At 33.2% G+C, this 24,287-nt stretch overlaps 1 protein-coding gene across 3 annotated transcripts in view; it reads right to left on the bottom strand.

Annotated features, from left to right (window-relative positions):
* The window catches only part of LOC118193321 (serine beta-lactamase-like protein LACTB, mitochondrial), a 215,871-nt gene that overhangs the window by 38,140 nt on the left and 153,444 nt on the right, over nt 1-24,287 (bottom strand). The window contains exons 1-2 of one of the 3 annotated variants that reach the window (XM_035364395.2): nt 19,358-19,852; nt 7,380-7,446 (exon numbers count right to left, since the gene is read on the bottom strand). The exons of the other annotated variants lie outside the window; for them this stretch is intronic. Coding sequence (XP_035220286.1) covers nt 7,380-7,446; nt 19,358-19,654 — 364 coding nt within the window. The 5' untranslated portion in view covers nt 19,655-19,852. Of the gene's footprint in view, nt 1-7,379; nt 7,447-19,357; nt 19,853-24,287 lie in introns of those variants that run through there. 3 annotated transcript variants of the gene reach the window in all.

Below are 24,287 nucleotides of genomic sequence, written 5' to 3' on the forward strand. Positions count from 1 at the left end.
TTGATTGGAAAACTTCAGCCATATTGTACAAGAAAATTGCTGCTGTACATGACATTTTCAGCATGTATTAATAGCATCAAAATTTATTAAACACTGTGACACTATTTACTGGAATCACCTTTTACAAATAATTGAATTTTATGTTCTTTTTCCGTATACTCTGTTGAAATAGAAAGCTGCACCAATTGGCACTAACCTTTTTTCGCCGAGTCGTGCGCGTTTTGGTTTCGTAAACAAGTACTGCTTGCAATAAAAAAAGAAAAATGCTATTATTATTAAATTATTGAGATAAGATTGTGCAATATGTTTACTTTGTTAAAAAAAAAAAAAAAAAAGCTGAAAATCTTGATTCATGCAATATTGAACATAAATATTTAAACAACATTATTTTAAAAATCAGATTACTTTTCTAAAGCTCAGTGCTTTATCATTATTTTCTATAAAATCAATTAAAATAAAAATAATCTGGACTATAATTCTGTCTCATCTACGACGCTGTTGGAAATTTATCGTAATTGAAAAAATATGTGAAAATTTACAATATTTTAAATAGTAATTATTTTTTTAAAAAAAGAGAGAGAGAATTTTTAACTATAATATCGGCTTGTTTTGTTTAATCCTAATGATAAATACTCAGTTGAAGTTTGTTATCGTTTGATACACATTCAATATAAAATATTTATAATAATATTATTTAATAAGATGTATTGATCCCCCCCATGACGTACACGAGTTTGGAAATCAGTAATTAAGATTGCATTATTTTGTTCCAGTAATATTAATCTCAAGAAAAAGGAGGTGATGCTCATTTTAGAAGTTTAACCTACAGGCAGTGAAACGTAATTGAGTTTGTTACTAGATTTTTATGAAGAAAGAATTGTTGATGGCAAAATCAAAGTAACTTTGATCAACATTGCCCTGAGCAGAAATTTTTTCCCATCTACCATCATAACAATCAAAAAGTGACTCAAATTTTCTTTTAAATTCATGCTTGACCCTCTTTTCTATAGAAGGGACTATTTGACCTGTAAGTTGATGTATTACAAATTCTGTTTTTGAATGTATGTGCTATTGTAAAAGAATTATACACTGCTGGCACCCAAATTGCAACACCATGAAAGACAAGAGATATCACAACAAAATTTATTTAGTAGATAACATGTTGACCAAGTATCAAATGATTAAATTTATAGACTTCTGTGAAATGTGGTTCCTTCCAGAATCAGTAGCCAGAGTAGCCGCCATTGTTGGAGATCACCGCTGCCACATGCCTCGACATTAATTCAAAGAGACTTTGCACGTGTTCTTGGGGTACAACAGACCAAGCAGCTTCCAAACATTGCCAAAGTTGATCTGGTGTGGAAGCTTGGGATATAATCTGGGCCAATCGTTCAGCAGCCATTGACATTTTTTCTATCGGCGAAAGATCCGGAGAGCGAGCCGGCCAGGGAAGCAATTCAATCTGGCGATTGACAAAGAACCCTTGGACAATGCGTATCATGTGTGGTCACGCATTATCCTGTTGAAATATGGCTGTGGGCAAGCCCTGAAGATAAGGAAGGACAACTGGCTCCAACACCTCGGAGATGTAGCGCTGGCTGTTTAAAGTACCGGCAATGCGTATTAGAGGAGTGCAAGAGTGATATCCAATACCACTCCATACCATAATAGCCGGTGCAGGACCAGTGTGGCAGTGCATAACACAGCTGTTCAGCATCCTCTCTCCATGGTGTCTCCAGACTCAAATCCAACCATCGTGGTGTTGCAGACAGAAGCGTGACTCGTCAGTAAAGACAATTTCATTCCATTCTGCCGTCCACAACCTTCTTTCATCGCAGCATTGGCGGCGGAGACGTCTGTGGTTCTGCATCAGGGGTAGATGAAGCAATGGACATCTTGCAGACAGACCACTCTACTGTAAATGGCGTCGAATGGTACGCGCAGACACTGGATGATGCGTTACAAACTGAATGTGCTGTGCTATGGTTTGTGATGTGACTGAGCGATCCGTGACTGCCATGTGCACAATGTTCCTGGTCATCATGTGAAGTGGTGCATTCAGGTGGAAACGATTGAACACGTTGATCTGTCATACCCTCCTGCATCTAACGGTCACATATCCGCATTACAGTTGTTTGGTTTTGTCCAGCACGACTACCGATTTCCCTGAAAGATAATTCACACTCTCGGTAGACCACTATCCTTCCTCTGTCAAATTCGGATACTTGATCAAACGATGATCACTGTTTACTACGAGGAATAATTGATCGTTTTTTTGAAAAAAAAAAAAAAACAGAATTGCCGAACTTGAAATCGTCGAAAACTCCAAGCCTTAAATAGCACTTTGAAGTCGCATTCTATGCTGAAATTCTAATCTTTGCATATCTCAGCTTCGCTAATGCATGTTGTAAATTTCATGTTATTTGCATGCTTCCTTCAGAATGTTGCATTTACGGTGGCCAGCAGTGTACTTTTTAAGGGACAATAATATTTTATTAATTTAAAAAAGGGGGGAATCAGATTTATTCAGCATTTTACTAGCACCTTTGAAACTCTTTTATGTAACTCACACTATATCTAAAGGATTATAAATTAAAATATGTTTGGGTCACATTTTAGAATTTACGTTTTGCTAATTCCAAATCTGTATTTGTTAAAATCAAAGCATGCTTTTAATTTGTAGTTTGTATTTTATTTACACTGTTTTATGTATTCATTTTTTAAAAGTAAATATCACATTTTTTATGTATCTATAAAGATTTCCATGATTTTACAAGTAATTTTTTTAAAAATGTATACCATCTAAAAAAAAAAATTGATGAGTCAAATTTCCCATATCAGAGCCATATATAGGGTACTGTATTTCATAAGGTTATTCATGTAGTAGTATATAATAATGCCTAGTTTCTATATTTCGGCCAACTTGTGTTTTTTTTTGTTTTAAAAGAAACTCATTACTTTTTCACAAATCGAAACTAAGAAATTTGGAATATACTTGACCACTATTTTGAGTGGGTGATTTTTGGTACTTGTTCCTGATATACTTTAGAAAAAATAATTTAAATAAATAAAAAAAAGCATTAATCCACTTAAAATAAAAATATACTTCTTTTTACGAACACCAAACTTTTAAACATGAGCAGGACATGCTTTTCAAACGAAAAGCTTTATTTCTTCAACAGATGCAAGTTGGCTTCTTTGCAGCTGGTGAAAAACGAAAGCTTTTTGTTCAAAATGTGCATCCTGCTCATGTTTAAAAAGATTGGTGTTCATACAAAGTAGTATATTTTTATTTTACTTAACACTATTTTTTTAGTGTTTATTCGTAAATAATCCACTTACTTTACAGTAAATACTATATTTAAATACACATTTTCATAATATGTTTATTTAATTGGGATACAGGAATAAAATAGAATATGTATTGTCATGTTTGAATTTATAATTCAAAAAGAAAATTTTACTTTAGAAATGTACATTTTACAGCTGACCTGCAAAATATTAAATCTTACTAAATTTAACGTATAGCAGCATAGAGATAAGGCAGCAGCTTCCAAGTTTGCATGAAATTGTTTTCTGGACATTGCTGAGTTTATAAGCACTTTAATATGCAAGTAACTGAATAAAATGGGCATTTCAATCAGTGAAAGATCTTTAAAATTCTTTACTATTGTACATTTCCAGAGTGCAAGTACTATTGGTAATACTGAAAGGTCAGAGTTAAATGAAATTCTTCCAAAAACTATATCCGACTTTAAAATAAGTAAAATTACGTTTACTTAAATACAAGAAAGTAAAATATTTTTCTATAAATAAGATTTCAGTATAAATTAGCTTTTAGTACCATAAACTATATTATAAGTTTGGAAAGTAATAGTTTATGGTTCCAACTGAAAGTCAACATTCTGTAAGTATAAATTTCATCAACTGCATAAGTACACATATTACAATGTGATTTTCTCTTTAGGATGCAATGCATTAATTTGAGATTTTTTACCCCTCAAATATTATAACAGTATTACAATTAATTTTTACTATTTTAATTTTTAAATATTATTAAAAAATAAAGTTTCCATCTCGATTTTATATTATTTATTTTATATTTTCTTTCTAAAATTATTAAATAAAATTGTATATTTAATTAAATATATATTTCATCAATTGCATAAGTACACATATTACAATGTGATTTTCGTTTTCTCTTTAGGATGCAATGCATTAAAAATAAACGAGATGTTTTACCCCCTCAAATATTAAATCAGTATTGCAATTAATTTTTACTATTTTAATTTTTAAATGTTATTCAAAAAATGAAGTTTCCATCTCAGATTTTTACTATTTAGTTTAGATTTTCTTCCTAAAATTATTTAACCTAAACATCTTAAACTACGGTGTAAAAATTTTGAAGCGATTATTAAAAATATAGATAAAATATTCAGGAAAAAAAGCATTTAGTTATATGTAATTCGATATTGTTATCTGCCAACTGCCAGCTGATGGAAATAAAAAACACTCCCTGCCATATCAAAAGTGCGCCAAACCGGCGATGAACAGTCTAAGCTATCACTTTTCCAACAGCGCCAAGACCATAAATCCCAAGGTATATGTTGAGGTTCTGCTAGCAGACGAATTCCCAGTGGAATGAACTGTCTACCTGCTATATGAAGTCGTTGCCCCCCTCTCAAGGATTGCATGTCCTGGGGAGTACACTCCTTGGGTTAGAAGCCAAATTCAATACAAACAAAACATGATAAACAAATAACATAACTAAAGAAACATATCTTTACACTAAGTTATATATACAAATTCACCACATAACAATTTTAAATTTTATAAATTAAAGTTCAGAATGAATTTCAGTCTCAGGCTTTTCATTAAGTTATATCTGGGTGAAATACTCTTTCACTGCAGTTCATAGATGTATTTCTGTTTTGCGTATCACTGTCTGGAGCTTCCGCCTTTACAGATTTTTCTTCCACATGAAGTTCTGAAATAGTGAGTTCACCACTCTGTAGTATATTCACATCATGTGTACAGTTCACCTCGGTACTTTTAACAGTTGGTGCATGCTTGATTTCCTCTATTTCCTGGGAACCAGTTCCAAATTTTGCATTAGATTTATGAATAGAATCCAATTCTTTACAAGTTATCCTGGTTTAGAATCAAGTCCATGTCTGCACAACCTTCACTAAATTTGTGAAGTGGATGTATTTCCTCACAATACTGAAACACTCTGCGTAAACTGCACATCAGCTTCTCCCATCTGTGCATCACATGAATTTTCAGATGGTTCAATACTTGCTACCTGCGACTTCGTAAATTCACTATCAGTTTCTACGAACTTAACAGCCGCATCTTCACTTTCTGCCACTTCTACTTCAGGCACTTCAGAATCAAAAGCTTCTTTTCCACCTTTTATTTCTTCATGTTTTTGTTCTTTTTCTTATCCCATTAGATGTTTCATCCATCATTTCTTGTTCTTTCTCAGATACTTCATCAGCCACTTCTATCAATTCCACATCTTCTTTTACGGCTCCCAGTTTCTTCTTAAGTCCACTTTCACCTGTTGGAGTTGCTGTAGCAGCTTTTCTTGTCCGGCTTTTATTTCTTCTTTCACCTCTTCCAGTCCAGCTTTTACCAGCTGTTAAAAGTTCCACGAGCTTCATTTCGTCCACCATGGCTATTTCCTGGAAGTGGGTCACTGGCATTCACTCTCCCACTTCCGACACTAATTGTCGTGTTCTGTACAGGTCCGTGGATTTGAAGTGATTGGCGACAACATTTGATGAGGATTGAAAGCATAATTTATTAGCCAGTATTACTCAGGAAAGCTCCAAAAACATGTTTACAATTGTTTATAAACATACTGAAACAATCAGCAACACAGTCTTCAGGCTATAACGGTGAAGACAGCTTCACAGCAAAGTGCTAGAGTACAGCTCCCAACACGGTTCGGTCATTCTTGGAACTCAACATATCCTCGAGACTCTCCACACTACAATTCAAAATGCACTCGACGATACACTCGATAGCCTCAACGATGCACACTCTGCACCAACTTGTGAGATACTTTGGCACTAGACTACATGACACACACAACTCCGCATATCAGCAGGATTTATCTAGCTTTTGGCCTGCCTTTGAGAACATTCGGGGCCAAACCGGTAAGAATTAGTTTTAGAAGGTTCTCATCCGTCTATGGCATATTGCTTATTTTATTGCCAAATGGATGATTTCACGCCAAATCTGGCAACCCTAAACCCTCTTTGCAGGGAAGCTATCTTACCACAGTTGGACATTTCGTAACAATATTACCCTATTGAAATTTTGCTACAGGCAAGCCTTGAAAGTAAGGAATGACAACAGAAAAACTTCAGAGATGTACTAGTGGATATTAAGTATACCTGAAATATGTAAGCAGGCACATTAGTAAAATTCAATGACACCTCAAACTCCAAGTAACAGACTAGCATTGTGGTGCTTAATGCAAGGGTTATGATGTTTGTCACCACAGTGATGCCAGATTTTGATACAATCATTGCAAAATTCATATGGAAAAAAAAACAGTCATGCCATTCATTTGTCCATGTCCAGGATTCAAAGTACCATAGCTGCTGCATATGCCTGTGATGTAAAGTCAAAGGCAACTGCAGCAACACAGATTGTTATGCAACACACCATAATTTTTGTTTTTGGTGTTGCTGAGCAATCTGTCATTGCTACGCACACAATAAACCTGTCCTTTCCTTCAGTGACTGGCACAATCATTCCCATCAGCTGGTGCTTCCTTCTGCATTCATCAATTCCATATTCACATCAATGTGGCTTGATTTCATTCGGTACAAGCATCAATTTCTTGGGATAATCCAGCTTCTATAAGCCACATTTATTCTTCTGTGAAACTCAGAAGTTTGCTGGAAAGATTGCCATTTTTCTGACAAGGCATACCGAAGTTTTAAAAACACAAGAAACTACATATAGTTTCAGTAAAAATACTCTACTGCTCTTTTTTTTATAGTGTTTCCACATGGCATTACTAGTGCCATGATTTGCATATACATTTACTTGTTTTATTTACTTGAAGTTTATGAATCATCAAACCTATTGGATGCTTCCATTATGATACTGCATTTTGGATGGCCAGTAGCATATAATAAAAGCAAATTTATATAAATATAATAACAGTATACTGCTGCCAAATACTTATTTTGCTTCTGGTTTACCGCATGCTTACACTGTATGAGAGAAGTCATGTGACATTTTGAAGTTACACATAAAATAGAAACTGACCATAAATGAACAACAAGTTCATAACTGATATTCATATGCTTAATTGTTTTATTAAAATGCATTTATAAATTCAAAACGTAATTAAATACCTTCTTTCCATATAGTTTTTCCATTTATGCTAACCCCAATGACTATGCCAGGGGCTCCAACTTCATCCTGAGAATAATATTTCAAAGGTTAAAGGCTAAGTTAATGATTTAAGAAAATATACTGTATTTACTCATATATTTCGCTCTGGATAATTTTCAAGTTTTCCTGTATATGATTTCTGAACATCCAATACAGCAAAGTACATTGTATAAAGCAAGTACAGAGCAAAGTACATTTGAGCAGCAAAGTATATTGTATAAATAAACAAACCGCACTGAAAAGTAATAATTAATTAACTTCATAAAAATGCAGAATAGAGTAATATTAATACATCTATTTATATGCATTTCTTAAGCTATTAAGTTTTCCTTTAACTGTTCTCTTCAAAACTGGTATTTACCATGCAATCTCTTCACCAATATACAACAAGTAAATACAGTATTCAACAAGTTAAAAAAAAAAAAAAAAAAAATCAATAATTTGTGAAGGAACTGTATAATTAACATATTCATTCAAAATTAATCAATTCCATTAAATTCATATAATAAAACATCATTACAATGCTTAGTTAAGAAATTCAATAATTCTATACTGCGTTACATATTTTGTATGTATGTACGTGTGATTATGGCAAAGCCTCGAGGGCTATCTGCCTAGGGGAGGGATGCCTTCGTGAGGACTTTCTAAGGAAAACTGGCTTGTATACAAGTTACACATGGGGAAAACCACGAAAACGCCCATGCAGCCAGCCCATTCGCGGGATTCGAACCTCGGACCGAACAACCAGTGTTCAGTGACTTTTCCGCTCAGCCGCTGGTGGGCCGGTACATATTTTGGAAAGACGTTATACTTTTAGATCAAGCACAAAATTCATATTTCAGAGCTGCTGTCATATACGGACCGGTTGGTGAGAAACTCCACAATTTTACTTATTTAAATTTTTTGTTACAAGTCTGAAAAAGCATGGTTTATGCATACGATTTATGCTAAAAGACCGAAATAAAAATAAAAAATTTAGATAAGTAAAAGCCTGAACTTTCTCACCAAAAATATTTGATGACAAATTTAAACAGTCAAAGTTTACAATTGGGTGCCTCTTGTTTTTTTTGGGGGGGGCAATTCTTTTTTGATGCCAAGATGGTAAAATTTCAAGATGGCCGCTACACAAAACCAAAATAAGTCAAAGAATTGCACAAACTCGATGTCCATGTACACATCGATCTATTTTCACTTGAAAAAACATCAGATAATTGCACAAACTCAGCATTGCACACTGCCTTGGCTCTGGCATGTGCACATTGATCTATTTTCACTTAAAAAAATCAGAAAGTTAAAACTATTATGGTAATCAGAAATGGAATTTCATCACCAAAACTGAACAAAATTTGTCGCCAATCGAAGGGGTACCCAATTCTACACTACAGCCATTTAAACTACAATAACAACAATAAATTCCATACAATGTCAACACAAATAAATTAAAAAAATTAAAGCAATGCAACAATTAAAATAACTCTCCACAAAATTAAAATAATTAAAAAAAGCAAATTCACTTACCATTCGAAATAGTTCCCAAAAAGCAAAATATTAATTTCAAACAAAAACTTGTAAGAACAGACATATCACATATATAATCCAATACACTTTCATTACTAAAACTATTGCAATCACACAAAACATGTGAACCAAAATGCCACAACTTAGCTATATCAGACATCTTTCTATGATTCAAAATTTCAAGCGTTACAAGAAAAATTTTTACTAAAGTCAATTTACTGCAGGAAAATCAGGATAGAAACCTCAAACTTCGTTGAGAACCACATTCCTTACCTGAACAATTTTTCTGCAAATCTACACAAATCCATCAGAAACACAATTTTTCTTCCAAATCTTCATATCAGAGCCGCATTTCTCATATGTCAAGTTCCACTTAAAAAATCCTGTATCCCATAAAAGCTGCAAAAATACACTTCTGTCAGCACAAAGACATCCATGAACAAATACTTCATTAATAACTCCAACAACATACCTTATTAAACTAAATCTAGCTTGAATACACTCTAAAACACGTGGCTGATATATCTCCACAATTTCTTTCATGGACCTATATGCCATTATTCAACAAGTAACCAAAAAAAAAAACACCACAGCAAAGTAAAAACACCACATTCCCCACAAAAGTTTCCAAGTAAAAAGTGATGCCATACAAACAAAATCTCAACTAAGCCATCCAACATTATGTATTGCCACATTTGGTGACCACATGCATCCCAGACCGTATATGACATCTTAGCCCATATTTCTTAAATCTGTTACTCCAACTTCTCTTTTTAATGTCTCATAGAATTTTTTTAAATGTGATGATTTCTTACCAGGGGCGGAGCTAGAGGGGGGGGGCATCTGTCCCCGGGCACAGAATCCAAAAGGTGCCAAACTGATGTTACGACATTTTAGAATTAAATGTTTTCCATCCTTGGCAAGCAGTAGGGGCGCAAAATCTTCAGTTGTCCCTGAGCGCTGAAAACCCTAGCTACAACTCTGTTTCTTACCATTACAAGTTTATAATATTCATCAAAATATCCCAGTAAACTGTTTTAGTTTTACCAGAAATTTTAGGAAATATTTTTGGTTTTATAATGACTTTATACATATTACATATAATATAAATTAGATAAATTTCATAAAATAATCTAACAGTTTTCATTAACAAACAATACTTTGATTTTCATCTAGTAATTACAGCTATGTGTTTAGCTTTAGTGAACATACTGGAGGCATAACTAATTTTAAAAAAGTCAGGACCTTAATTATAAGAATATATAAAATTATGTTAGTTTTCTGATAACTGATTATGGGAAAGCCTTATAGCTCAGGAGAAAAGTCTTTGTAGAGAAACTCTGAAGGGAATTTAACTGATATTGGGATTACATATCACAAAAACCACAGAAACCCAGCCTGCTCACCAGAATACATAACCAGTTTCTTCTAGCACATGATGCTTGGCCATTCCTCGGAAATGCATATTTGAGAACCTTCAATCCTTCAAAAATGGCTCAAATCCACTTCTTGAAACTTAGCCCCATATAAATACAGGTGCCTAGTTGATATGGAGTCATTTCACAGTGAAAATGTGGTGATTTCTTGGGAATTCTTCCATGGGGGTTTCTGTGTGTGTATGTGTGATTTCTTAGCGAGATTTAGTTGTGTAGCTAATAAGTGTTCATCAATTAAAAATAATAAGAAAAAAATAAAAACTGCATAAATTTATCCATCCAGCTTTCGGTGAGTAGGTCATCATAAATGGCAACCATTAATACTTAAAACCAAATCTAGCTTTCTGCTGGTAGAAAACTATTTTTCCTAGCCAGTGGTGGAAACTGGTGATAAAACTAATAAAGGCATTTAAAACACTATATTACTTAATAACATTTACTATTTTAATAAGTTATCTTTAAGAAATTTATTTAATTACATTCAATAAATAAAACATTATATATAAATTTACATATATTTATACCTATTAAAAATAAAAAAATTATCATTAATTTAATCCAGTATGTAATTCTAGTGACGGTAGGATTCTATTTAGTTATATCATATTTCTACAAATATATGTATTATGGTAATTTCCAATTACCCATACCCCTGATGATAAGCTGCAAAAAATATTAATCAGGCAATATACGGTGTCCCCAAGATGGATTTATGTGGCAACTGAGTATACATGTAGCATCCCTCCAGACAATTTTACTACATCTCCCACTACACAAAACCAAAATAACAAGTCATAGAATTGCACAAGCTCGGTGTCCATGTACCACCAAAAATTGACAATTATTGCCAAGGGGCACCTGTAAATATATTTTTACCAATTTCAAGAAAGAGTTAAGAATTCTCCTTACTTTACACTCCCTTTACTACCCGTAATTTTTCCTCTATCCATGTTAAACTATTCTTAAACATCATTAACTTGTAAGACATAGGATAGGTTTAATGTAAGTATTTGAATTGAATTACATATAATGATTAACTTATAGGAAACAAATTTATTGTAATGACTTTAATGATAATCTTAGCAATAATGTGGAATATTGGCAATAGAACAAATTGGTTTCAATCATTGAACTTTGGAAGAATACTCATGTATGGCTAATGTTTCACAGTATCACAATGGAAATAAATTTACGTATGGCAAATTTAAAAAAAAAAAAAAAAAAAAAAAAAAATTAAATATACTTTAATTTCATAGCCATTACAATATTCTTTAGACTTCTCCTTACTTTACATTCCTTTACCACCTGCACTTTTCCCCCCATCCCTGTTAAACTAGCCTTAAACATCCTTAACTTGTAAGACATAGGCTAGGTCTAAGAGGTTCCACTACAGGAACCGATTCTAAAAAGGACTCTACGAGTCAAAAGCTCTGGAAACTGCTGACTTAAAATCTTTAAATAACATATTACATTTGTTTTGAAGCAAGTGGCCTAGCCAGCTGGATGGTTAAAGTTCTTTGACCAATTTTCAGGGTTAGAGTAGACTTTAAGGTACACCTTGTATTATGGCAAAGTTGTAGTTTCATTCATCGCCAAGTTGTTTCATTTATGATAGCCTGAGTAGTTGTATGTTATGGAAACCATATTGTGACACAATCAGGTGCACGATTCTTGGAAATTTTGAATCATGGGATGTTTTGTAAGCGCTTTTATGGTGGTTTTATTGTTTAGACGGTAGAATGGCTCAATGTAGTAAGATTAATTTGAAGTTTCTGCATGATTTGGAGCGAAAGGGGAAAAGAGCTTTAATTGACTGGTGTGTAAATGAAGGTTTACTTAGTAGCCATTATAAGTGTCCTGTATGTCTAGTCGAACGTAAAAACTGTTTAGATGGATTTGAATGGGTTTGTAGGAAGAAAGGTTCGGATGTGGCAACGTCGATATACAGATTCGAGTTCAGATAATTTTAGAAAGTTTTTGGATGTTGTTAAGGAATTTTGTGTACCACAGACTAAAGACAAAGGAACTTCTAAATAGGATATTAGTGGATATTTGCTTAAATAAGTTATATTTGGATATTTACTTTAAATAAGTGGATATTTGCTTTTTGGAGAGCTTAAATGGACAACATGTTTTTTCTTTTTTTATGTTTTTTTATTCTTTGGTTTAAAATGTAGTTTATTGAGATTATGTATTTTTTGTTTGCCTGTATTGTAGAATTGTGTGCTCCTTTGACTTGTTAAGTGAAAATATATCGATGTGTACATGAACAAAATGAAGGGAGTGGTGCAATGCAAGTTTGTGCAATTCTTGGATTTCTTTTTTTAAGTGAAAATAGGTTGATGTGGACATGGATAAAGTCAAGGAAGTGCGCAATGCCATTTTTGTGCAATTCGGGGATTTTTTTTTAAGTGAAAATGGGTCGATGTGTACATGGATACTGAATTTGTGCAATTTTTTGTTTTGTCATTTCGGCTTTGTGTAGCGGCGATTTTTGTGCCAAAAATCACCGTTATGCAAGCCAAAATAATAAGTCAAAGAATTGCACAAACTCGGTATCCATGTACCACCAAAAATCGCCAAGGGGTACCCTAAAATATACTTTTACCATTTTCAGTTATTTCATCAATATCATGCCACTTTTATGGCAGAAATTTGTGTTTATCATGCAGTTCTCCCCAGTAATTTTAACTACTGTGACAGACACTTGCCAAGATTGCTTTAAACTCTCAAGTTGACTTGATGCTAATTATGAATTAAAGTAAAATATTGCAAAAACCCTTTTTTTTTTTTTTTTTTTTTTTTTTTTTGCTAACTTTAATTACTGCTAGGAAAATTTTCTTCAAGTCAAAGACCAATTTCAGAAAATTTTGAAGATGCCATTACAATCACTTGCTGAGACAGAAATATCTATATATCAGGTTTTGTGGTACTGCTGTATGAAGGCAACTGTCTTAATTTTCCATTCTAGTTCGAAATAATTTATTCAAACTTAAATTAAACAGCATGCTTCTGCATTTTTTTTTAATGCAGAGTTGAGTTATTTATTCAAATAATTTTACATTCTTGATAAAACTGTATGATTTATAGTTTTTATAGATGATATATAACATTTACTAAGATTCTTTTCAAGGGTCTGATTCTTTTTTTTCAATAATATAAACCCTTTCACTTTTACATTTTGCTGTATCAGTAATCTGCAAACAAAAGTTTGATACTTGGAGAATGTGAAATTTTCTTTAATTGCTGGTTAAGAATAAAGATGAGAAGAGGAAGGGAATTTTGGAGGCCATACTGTTATATAATATCAGTATACAGTACAAAGTTTTTAATCCGGACTTGTTGGAACCTAGGCGATTCCGGATTATACATCATCAATTTAAATCTGATAAGATGGCATGCAGAAATTATAAAATTAAAAATATGAAACTATAATTTATGAAATAAATTATGATCTAAAGGGTATCAAAATTTACAAAAAAAAAAAAGAGCTTAATATTTATTTGTTTACTTTATTAAACATTTCTTTCAACGCGCGCATGTGTAAAGCATACATTACGCATAGTCGAAATTAGAAAATTGCAACCAGAAAACTATTTGATGTGTATTCGTGATATTTATAATGACCAGGAATTTGATTTAAATCATATCAAAAATGGAGAACATTCAGATGAAATACTACATTTAGTAAGGAATTATAAGCCAAATAAAATAAAAACTTCTGCCCTGATGATGAGGATAGTGCTGACAGATCAACTTCCAGTTCATAGCGCGCTGCAACGTTTTCCCCCTGCAGAGCAGCGTGAAATTGATAAACAGATTTCGAAATGGTTAGAGAAACAAAGGATATGCCTTTGTTCATTTTTTGCAGCAATTCCACTTTTTGTTTGATGGACATCGAAACATGCTTTCGTTTTGCAGATCCTTTGGCAGCTCCAGAATCGGAAACTCTTTTTGACATAATCAAGCTTACTTTTATAAAATTGCTCTAACAGTCTGCAAAAAATAACGAGCCGGATCCAATTCGAAGATCAAGGAACAACGCAACCTGCAACATTAACTGAAATAGATAATTTTAGCCTAGCTTATACTGTTCGTTATACATTAAACGCATATGCGTACGTGTAAAGGTATTGTAAATGCAATGCATTTACGCTTGCACAGAAAGTTTGTAGCTTTGAGGTCCAGATTATAGATCATTCCGGATTATGGATGTCCGGATTAAAGACTTTGTACTGTATAAACCTAACCAAATAAATATTTACAATATTGGCCAAAAAATATCAGAAATTAGCTAAGAAGTAATTTTTATATACATGACTGGATATAAAAACCTTGAATAGCAAAAGGGAGCTTTAGTACTGGCCCTTTTGGCGATTTTTTTATTTTTGTCGCCAAGGTAGACACGGCTTTGAAGACCGGAAAAGAATGGCAGATTTTAAACAAAACCCGATCTAGACTAAATAACAATCCTAAAAAATAAGCTCTTGATTGGAATTAAACATTCTTTCTCCAATTTTCAACAAATTGCAAAAAACAGTCTTTCTCTAATTTTCAACATTTTTAGTATTACGATGATAAATTCTGGAAACACTACCGTAAATGAATTTATGGCAATGATTATGTTATGAGTAATGAAATTTACAAAAGTTTAATATTTTAAATTACAATATATAATATTAATGTATTAAATATTCATATTTTAAGTAGTTAGTTAATATTTATATTATATTAGTATTTGGCTAATATTTTAAATTTACAAAAGCTTAATTTTTATGATATGAATAATGAAATTTACAAAAGGTTAATAAGTGCATTTCAAACTATAGTATATGTTACTTTAGTTTCTTAGATTCCATTATTAAAAGAAAATAAAAAAATATTTCAAATTGAAGGAAATCAAATTAAATTATAATGAATAAATTTTGTACCAGAAATATTTTTTATGAATTAAATTTTGTAAATGGTAAAAATATTAAGAAGTGTGTATTTTTTAATCACTCAATTTATTACAAGTAATTTATGATTATAATTTAAAAGATAAATTATCATAATGAGTAAATTTTGTACCAATGGTAATAATACACAACTACAATTATCATCACTGATGATTTCTCTGAAAGATTCGAACAGTCATTGGAATCCACTAGCAGTGGTGTGATAAGCCACTGAACACTGGTAGTTGAGGCTGGCTATATGGGAGTTTTTGCGGTTTTCCTTGCATGTAATGTGAATCTGAGCCAGTTTCTCTTAAAAAGTCCTTTATGAAGTCATCCTTCTTCTGCTAGCCTATGTATATATTTATTTTCTATTCATAAATACTGTTCTCTCTTCTTATTTCTTAATTCTAAATCTTATTTCTGAAATGAAGAAGTGTTGCATCTATAGGTCGAAAAATATGGTCAATATGTTTGCAAAATCCTGTTCAGTTTTGGACAGCATTTAAATAAAATAAATAATTTGTATATGATGGAAACAAAAATGCATTACACTATTTCATGTAGTGAATAATTAATCAGGGAACAAAAGTATAATACAACGTTCCTTTATTTTGTAACCAGAGTTATTTTATGTTTGGGATCTTTACTGTCAATTTCCCCATCCGTTTTCCCACAAGAATCCAAATGAAGTTTTTAGTTTGTAAAACAAACCATGTTTTGCGTTTCGAGGCCACATTATTAGATTGCTAGATAAGATTTGTAGTCTCCAGTCTTGCATTATAATTGCTAACAGTTGAATTCCATGTCGGTTAAGTTCTGAACCAACTTTGCATTAACCTTTTAACTGTCATGCCCGAAATAATCTCGGGCACAGAGTTTAGTATTCCAAAATGTCATGCCCAAATATTACTCGGGCTAATTTTTTTTTTTTTTTTTTTTTTTTTTTTTTTTTTTTGAGTTCATCGTATTGTTATACCCAAATATATATCGTGAGAAGTTTATTTCGGCTTCAGGTCAACAGATGGCAGCATTTGCCTGAAAGTTTCAAAGGATAGAGGTTAAAGTTCAAAACATGTGGCATTTTTTTGATTTTAAAGGCAAATATTTCATTTTTGGAATAAAAAAAATTGACAATTTATGCACCCAAATCATCAAAATACCTTGAGGCTAATCCTTGGAATATGGTAACAGGTAGTTTGGCGATTTTTTGGTAAGGCGATAAAGGTTACTAGCTAGGACTTTAGCAGTGTACATTGATAAAGTCAAGAGTGTGCGCAATGCCATTTTTAAGCAATTCTGAGATGTTTTTTTAAGTGAAAATAGATCGACATGTACATGGATACCGTGTACGTGCAATTCTTAAAAACGCGGCAAGCAGTTTGCGATTCTGCACTTTCTCCCAATTTCGCACCTAATCTTCGTCATGATTAAGCACTTTTGTTCCATAAAAATTCTAGCATGAGTGTAATTCGGCTAGCAGATCGTTGGAAAAAAATGTTGAGTATAAAAAAAAAAAATGCCTTTACTTCGTGAAAACAAAATGGCGTCTAAACAAAAACTAGCAGGTTGCTGTAGCAGGGTTGGTCACCAAATTTTCGCCAAAAAATCACCAAGTTACCATAATCCAAAGATTAACCTAACTTGACAGTTAAAAGGTTAAAGTGATTTGTGTAGCCTTTGGCTACAAGTTTATTTGAATTTAAATTTTACATTTGAACTTAATTGTTATCTTGCCAGAGTGCAGTTTGACTGAGTTGTAAGTACAAAGTGTGCCTTCTGTTCTTTACATCTAAACCTTATAATAGAATAATAGTATATCTTAACTTAATAAGAATATATCTAAACTTTGTAATAATTACATTTAAAGACATTGAAATCAGTATCTACGTGCTTGCCATATAGTCAAATTTGTATCTATAAATTGTATTCCTACTTTTATTATACAGTTTTCATTACAAAAAATTCAGATTTCAGTACAATTAAATGTTTAAGTAATGTAGAAAATTTGCATAAAATTTAAAATAAAAAGTCGACTGTTATGTCAACATACTATTGATAAAAAGTAATAGTAATACTCAGGTTATTCATATACAGCTATTAGATTATGAGATTTACAAAATTTGAGAATTGTATATTATAAGCAATATATTCCATAATCTAAGCAACATTATATTTTTTATAGCCAGCCAAATTATAAAAATGTTTTAAAAGCAATAATGAAATCTGATTTTGGTCTATGAATTCATGCAATTACACATCCCTATAGTTCTAATTTAAGAAATGAGGCAAAAAATTATTTTTAGACCATGGTAATTTTCATCATTGCCCATTTTAAGAAACATGCAAGAAGTCTAAATTTGCATGTGGTTTCTTAGCAAAGGAAACACCAAACGTTTACCTCATGCTACTAAAAATGTGTTTCTTTTCTTGGGGGGAGGGGGGGGAGTTTATAATATGCAGAGTTGACAGGCTAAACTGCAGAATCGCCCACTTATATGTTTGGCACTTTTTACAAGAGCACGCAGAATTGGATTTTTTTCAATTTTCTTTTACTTTTAAAGTGAAAATAGGGGTAAAATCCTAGTATACGGTGCAGCCTTGGCACGATTTTGAAAATTATCGCCATCACCAAACATGATCCAAAGAACATATATATATATATATATACTATACACTATATACATAGTATATACTATACACTATAGTGTATATACATTGTATATACACTATATACATAGTATATGCTATGTATAACTATATATATTCTTTGAATGACTTGTTTACTACTCATTGTATATGTCCCGTTTTTACTGCTCATCATAAAGTCGCCAAATCCCGTGTGCACCGGATACTAGGATTAAACCAAAATAGGTCGACGTGTACATGGGTACCGAGTATGTGCAATTCTTAAAAACGTGCCAAGCAGTGGGCGATTCTGCACTTTTCCCTCCAAATCATCTATATCATGAAAAACCGTTGTTACCTAAATACACTTGTCCACTGAAGAAATGAAGATAAAATGAAATTAATGTAAATCGAGTTTCTAATGTGTAATTATTATCAGCATATTTGTTGCCAAATACTAACATATCCTAATCATTTATCTATAATTAAAAATATATTTTTTTTTGGTCCTGTAGCTTTTGAAATCGTTATATTTATTTATTCCAGGTCCTTGAATCACTTGTGCTGGCACAGCTTTAGTATTAGTCCTTTATGGCGAGAAAAATTTTTGGCGACATTCGGGCGCGATAAATGAAAAATTATGATAAAATTGTTATTTATGGTAACCCTAAATACTGAGCTGAAAACATGCCGCCATTTCTGTCCACGTAACTTTCACGAATTTGGTAGGTATCAAGAGCTTTGATGGCGGGAGGGACAAATTGCATGTTTTTCTTACGTGTTAGGAAAGCACAACTTTTAAAATATTTTTTAAATGCCAAAATTTGATAGTTAAAACTGATGCTTTTAATATTACATCACGAATCTTGACATTTTTTCATATGTCAACTTGGTGAAAGTGCAGAATCGCCCACTGCATGGCGCGTTTTTAAGAATTGCACATACTCGGTATCTATATACACATCGACCTATTTTATTAAAAACCTTAAAAAACATACCAGAATTGCACAAAAATGGCATTGTGCACTCCCTTGACTTTGTCCATGCACACATCGACCTATTTTCACTTAAAAAGTCAAAGAAAATTGACAAAAATCCAATTCTTGTTACTCTTGTAAGAAGCGCCAAACAAATAAGTAGGCGATTCTGCACTTTAGTCTTACTTGGTACAATTTAACTTATTCAGTGAGCATGTAAATTTCATACTTCCTTGTTTCAAAGCAATATTTTGGATACATATTACAACAATAAATAAAAAATGCACGTAACATACAAAACGTTATAAGTATTAGCTTTGGCGATATATACAAATAAAACGCCAAGATGTCGCAAGTTTTTAGCAAGATCTCAATGGTTTCGATATCACCCGTAACCTTACTAATGCAACAAATTTAATGAACTGTCTGCGGTAAATTGTACCTTGATACGTTGCAAGACATCCCGACTCTTTGATATAGCTTCTTCATATGTCTCAATTTCATTCCTAATCTTCACATCAGCCAAATCAATGTCACAGCTGATCTTATTTTTATGAGCAATATATAAAGAGAAACCTAACGCAGCAGCAGAAGCTACAATGAATTTAGAATAAGACGAATTAAACTTATTTCGCTTTGATGCTATATATATGATATTATTATAATTTCTTGACGACTGTACGCTAATTTTGCCAACAGCGCATAAGAAAGCTCGGAATGTCGTCTTCGATAACACCATTCTAGAAATTTACTTACAGACAGCTAAAGCCTAATACTAAGGAAAAATTTTTTTAAAAATTAATCGACAGAATGGGATAAATTAAAAAAAAAAAAAAAACAGAGTTCGCCTAACTTCTAAAAAGCTCCGATCATCACACGCGCTTTTCCTACCAAACAATATAACAATAAAGCTAATTTTACGATGCGTGTAAACGTCCAATGTGTTCTATTTTGTCAAGGTTCTTTAATATACTAAGGTTAGGCCAAGAACGGAAAAGCGTGCCATTGGTTGCTGGTAGTGACGTCACCCGGGAGACAAGACGCATCGGCCGACGCGTCTGCTACATGATTTTGGTAATGGAAAAAATGTAAACTAAAGCAAAATGATCATTTTATATGTGGTAGATATACCGGAAATACCGGGTATATACTTTCCGATTAAGTATTTTGTTAAAGAAAATGTTTATTTTATGCACAGAATTCGTACGAATGCTGAAAATAATTGTAAACATTAAATTCTTTTCGTAAAGGAAAGCATTAGAAAATGAAAAACGATATTTAAGTTAATTAAGGGAAATAAATATTGTAAAACAAGGTATTTTTCAATATTTTTTCGTAGTATTGTTTGCACTAAATAAATCTTGTTGAACAGAACACATGATGGCATAACTGCTAAGACCATGCTAAAAACATAATCAAAAAGTATTATTCTATTTATTTTCATTGCTCATGCACTTTCCATGAGAAATATATGATCGTGATTTTCAGTTTAAATTACATATCTCAAGCAAAAATATATATAAAAAGATTTGACTTAACAAATTCATATTTAAATACCATAAATTCTACAAATTTCTTAATATCCGTCATTATACTTTTAAATAGTATACTTATCACATTCTTTTTAAAGTGAAAAGTCACTTCATACTGATTCACTTCAGATTTTAGCAGAAGTGCGTATATTTTCAGTATAATCTAAAAGTACTCTTATAATCCCTTACACTCCCAAGATTTCTATATAACATTTATCCTGACGTGATTATTTGCTATAGTAAATAATCTTCGATATTGGTATCCTATTCTTCCTTTCATACATTAAAAATGGAACAATTAAAATACATTTTCTTACACATATACGCACAATAATAATAATAATAAACTTGCCTTACATCTTAGTTTCGGCCCACCAGCGGCCGAGCGGTAAAGTCGCTGAACACTGGGTAGTTCGGTTCAAATCCCGCGAACGGGCTGGCTGCATGGGTGTTTTCGTGGTTTTCCTCATGCGTAACGTGTATACGAGCCAGTTTCCCTGAGAAAGTCCTCCACGAAGGCATCACACCTATTACGCAGATAGCCCTAGTGTGCTTTGCCATAATTAAATACACCACCACATCTTAATTTCAATTCAGTCTGTACACAAATTCAATATTTTTAATCACTAATGTATTTTTATTAGCTTGTTTCTTAAAATACTTTTGTTATACTCGAAATATGTGTTCAATATTGAATTATTTTTCTTTCTCTTATAATTAAAAACAAGTTATATGGAATCAAAATTAAAACATATGCAGCAGTTAAATAACACTGAACAGAATATCTTACTTTCTCTTTCGCTATTTGTATTCTAGCATTATACACAGATTTGTTTTCCTTTAGGTTCAAGCATGTGTAAGTTATATCAATTAAATTACATCACACATACCTGTATGCATCAGTTAAATAACACTGAAGGAAATATGTCACTCACTCATTCGATGTTTGCAGCATAGTGTGGTCGAGAAATTGTCCTTTCCTCACGGTGAGGCATGTATCAGTTTACTTAGTTCGCAAAGCTTAACCCAGACGCTGCTTCAATACATAGAGTTACGTTTGGGATGTAAAGAAAGTAACCAAAACATGTGAATGCAGTTGGATACGCAAATTTATTAACTAATCATTTAGGTACTCAGTATTGGTAAACATGACACTGAGTTTAAATATCTCACTACGATGTAAGTCTCATACACAAAATGAAGATTATGATAAAAAAATGATTTAAAATGAGAAATTTTTCAATTTAAATGTAAAATAGCAGTAAAATGAAAAATAAATGTAAAATTACATCACAGTTATGTATGAAAACTACATAAATTCATTAAAAAAATAGTTATTTTATCTGATTGTAAAAAGTGTTTTCCGCCAAAAAACGTATTAACGTGTATAATTCTGACACAACGCTATAGCACAATTTGCCACTTCCGCTTAGGTATAATAGCAAATTAACAACACAAATCAAATCAAACTGTTGATGCAACGAAAGTAAATAAACGCCAAGAACTAACGCTGTCACCCACATGACGTCATGCGTATGTGGCATAACTTTCTCCCTGCACTGCGCATCGCTCTTGGGCCCCCCCTGTATTTTGTGAAGCTTGGCTTCCCTTCGGTGCCTTGTGCTTCTACGCATGCGCAATGACCTTTTTTTATTATTATTTTTTTATATTTATTTATGGACTCGTTCACTCCACTCCAAAGAAAACGTCTGTCCTGTAAGAATTCTTAACGCATTTGCACTGAAACATTTTCCGATCAACGCTGTTACCTACCTAACTAAGATAATCAACAACATTATCAAATTCGCTCATTTTCCAAGCCCATGGAAGCAAGCCATAATAATTGTTTTTGCTAAACCGCAACAAAATCCCACCTTCCCACAGAACTATCGCCCTATCAGTTTACAAAGCCATCTTTCTAAAGTTACTGAGAAAATTCTACTTTTCCACATCCAAAGAATTCACTCTTCCATGAATTTTCTCCCAGAAGAGCAATTTGGTTTTCGCAATCATCATAGCAGTTGCCACCAACTTCTTAGAGTTATCAACATTATCACTGAAAGCTACAACTGCAAGATTTCGAGCGAGGCCATATTCCTTGATATCGCAAAAGCTTTTGACAGGGTATGGTATCACGGCCTTAATTACAAATTAATCTCTCCCAATTTTCCAGATCATTTTATTCGCTTAATAGCCTCTTTTCTGAGCAACAGAATATTCAGAGTCAAAATTGGTACTGCTTAACCACCAGAGTTATGAAAACTGGTGTCCCACAGGGGTTGGCACTTTCCCCGTATCTTTTTAATATTTATACCCAAGACATGCGTAAAGACCCATCTGTTCATCTTGCACTCTTCGCCGATGACACCGCCAGACTTACTAAAGCCTGCACAGCAATCGCCGCAAGAAACCAACTCCAAAACTATCTCCTAAAACTGAAAAAATGGCTCACCCTTTGGAGGATTAAAATTAACATTGATAAACCAAAGCAATAATTTTCCGTAAGAGAAACATGAACTACTATCCTCCACCCCCTGAAATATTTGACGAAGAAATAGACTCCATACTTCGCTGCATATCGCTCCATACTTCGCCCAGCTCTCCTTTATGCAGCTGCGATCTGGTGACATGCAGCTAAAATCAATATTAAACAACTCTAAGTACTGCAAAATAAAATTTTACAAGAAATTATCAATGCTCCTTGGTATATTCCAAACACCTACATTCACAGAGACCTTCAAATCGAACCTATTCAAGAGTATGTTAAACGATTAGCTGCCAACTTCTTTCATTCAGTACAAACCCACAGTAATCGCCTTATTAGCACTCTCAGATACTCGCCGCATCCTCGTGAAAAACATCGGTATCCATGTGACATCCTACCCACGTAAGAATTACAACCTTAATTGACTCATTCACGCTACATTGACTCTGCGGTCTCTGTCACCCGTTGCTTCATCTTGTAACGACATTGACCTCCCTCCCCCATTCGCCGCCGCTAGCGTGGACCTGACTCTCTTTTTCCCCCTGTTCCACACCTCCTACTCCACTATTCTTCTCTCTTTTCCTTCCAGATTGTTATCAGAAGTCGAGTAAAAAGATGTTTCTACATCTTGACACTCTACAATAAAATACGATCTGTGTGAATGCATTTGGTGATAAAGTTCCCTAAAATTTGATATCGCCAGGGATTCTTATTGCAGCGAGCAATCAAATCGGCCATTAGGTCTATATCTCCCAGTTTCATTTTCCTTAACATTTCGCCTCTGGCTTCCTCGTATTTTTTACAATGAGTTCCGTACTGTCGATCAGTAAACACTTATCACAGTAAGGATAATCGGATCTTCGATATTTGTATCGGAGCTGTTTTGTATCTAGCATCTGCAGTCTTGCTTTACTAATTGTGACTTCCATTGCTCTACTAATGTTTAGTCCTTTACTCCACTCTTTATAAACATTACAGTAGCTGAGCCTGCGCCCTATGGAGGAGGTAAGCCAGCTATTGACATACTCGTCTTTGATGGCCGCAGTGAGGAAAATACTTGCACCTTCTACTGAAAGATGGTTTATCTTTTGGGCATTTTCCGCTCTTTCCAGCTTATCAACATATTCATTCAGTTCTACGCCTCTATGGCCTGGAACCCTGACGATATCGAGAGAGTGAAAAGCTTTCATCCAACCATTATCCAAACACTTCCAGAGGGCCCAGGCCTATGTTCTTCTACTTTGTAAAGCTGGGCTTCTCTTCGAAGCCTTGTGCTCCTACGCATGCGCAATGCAACTTTAAAAAATAAAAGTGAGGACGCTTTCCCTCTACTCCCAGAGGGATCGTCAGTCCTG

Source organism: Stegodyphus dumicola, chromosome X2, assembly GCF_044657685.1.
Source record: "Stegodyphus dumicola isolate Sdum_Otavi_A_Nest chromosome X2, ASM4465768v1".
NCBI lineage: Eukaryota > Metazoa > Arthropoda > Arachnida > Araneae > Eresidae > Stegodyphus > Stegodyphus dumicola.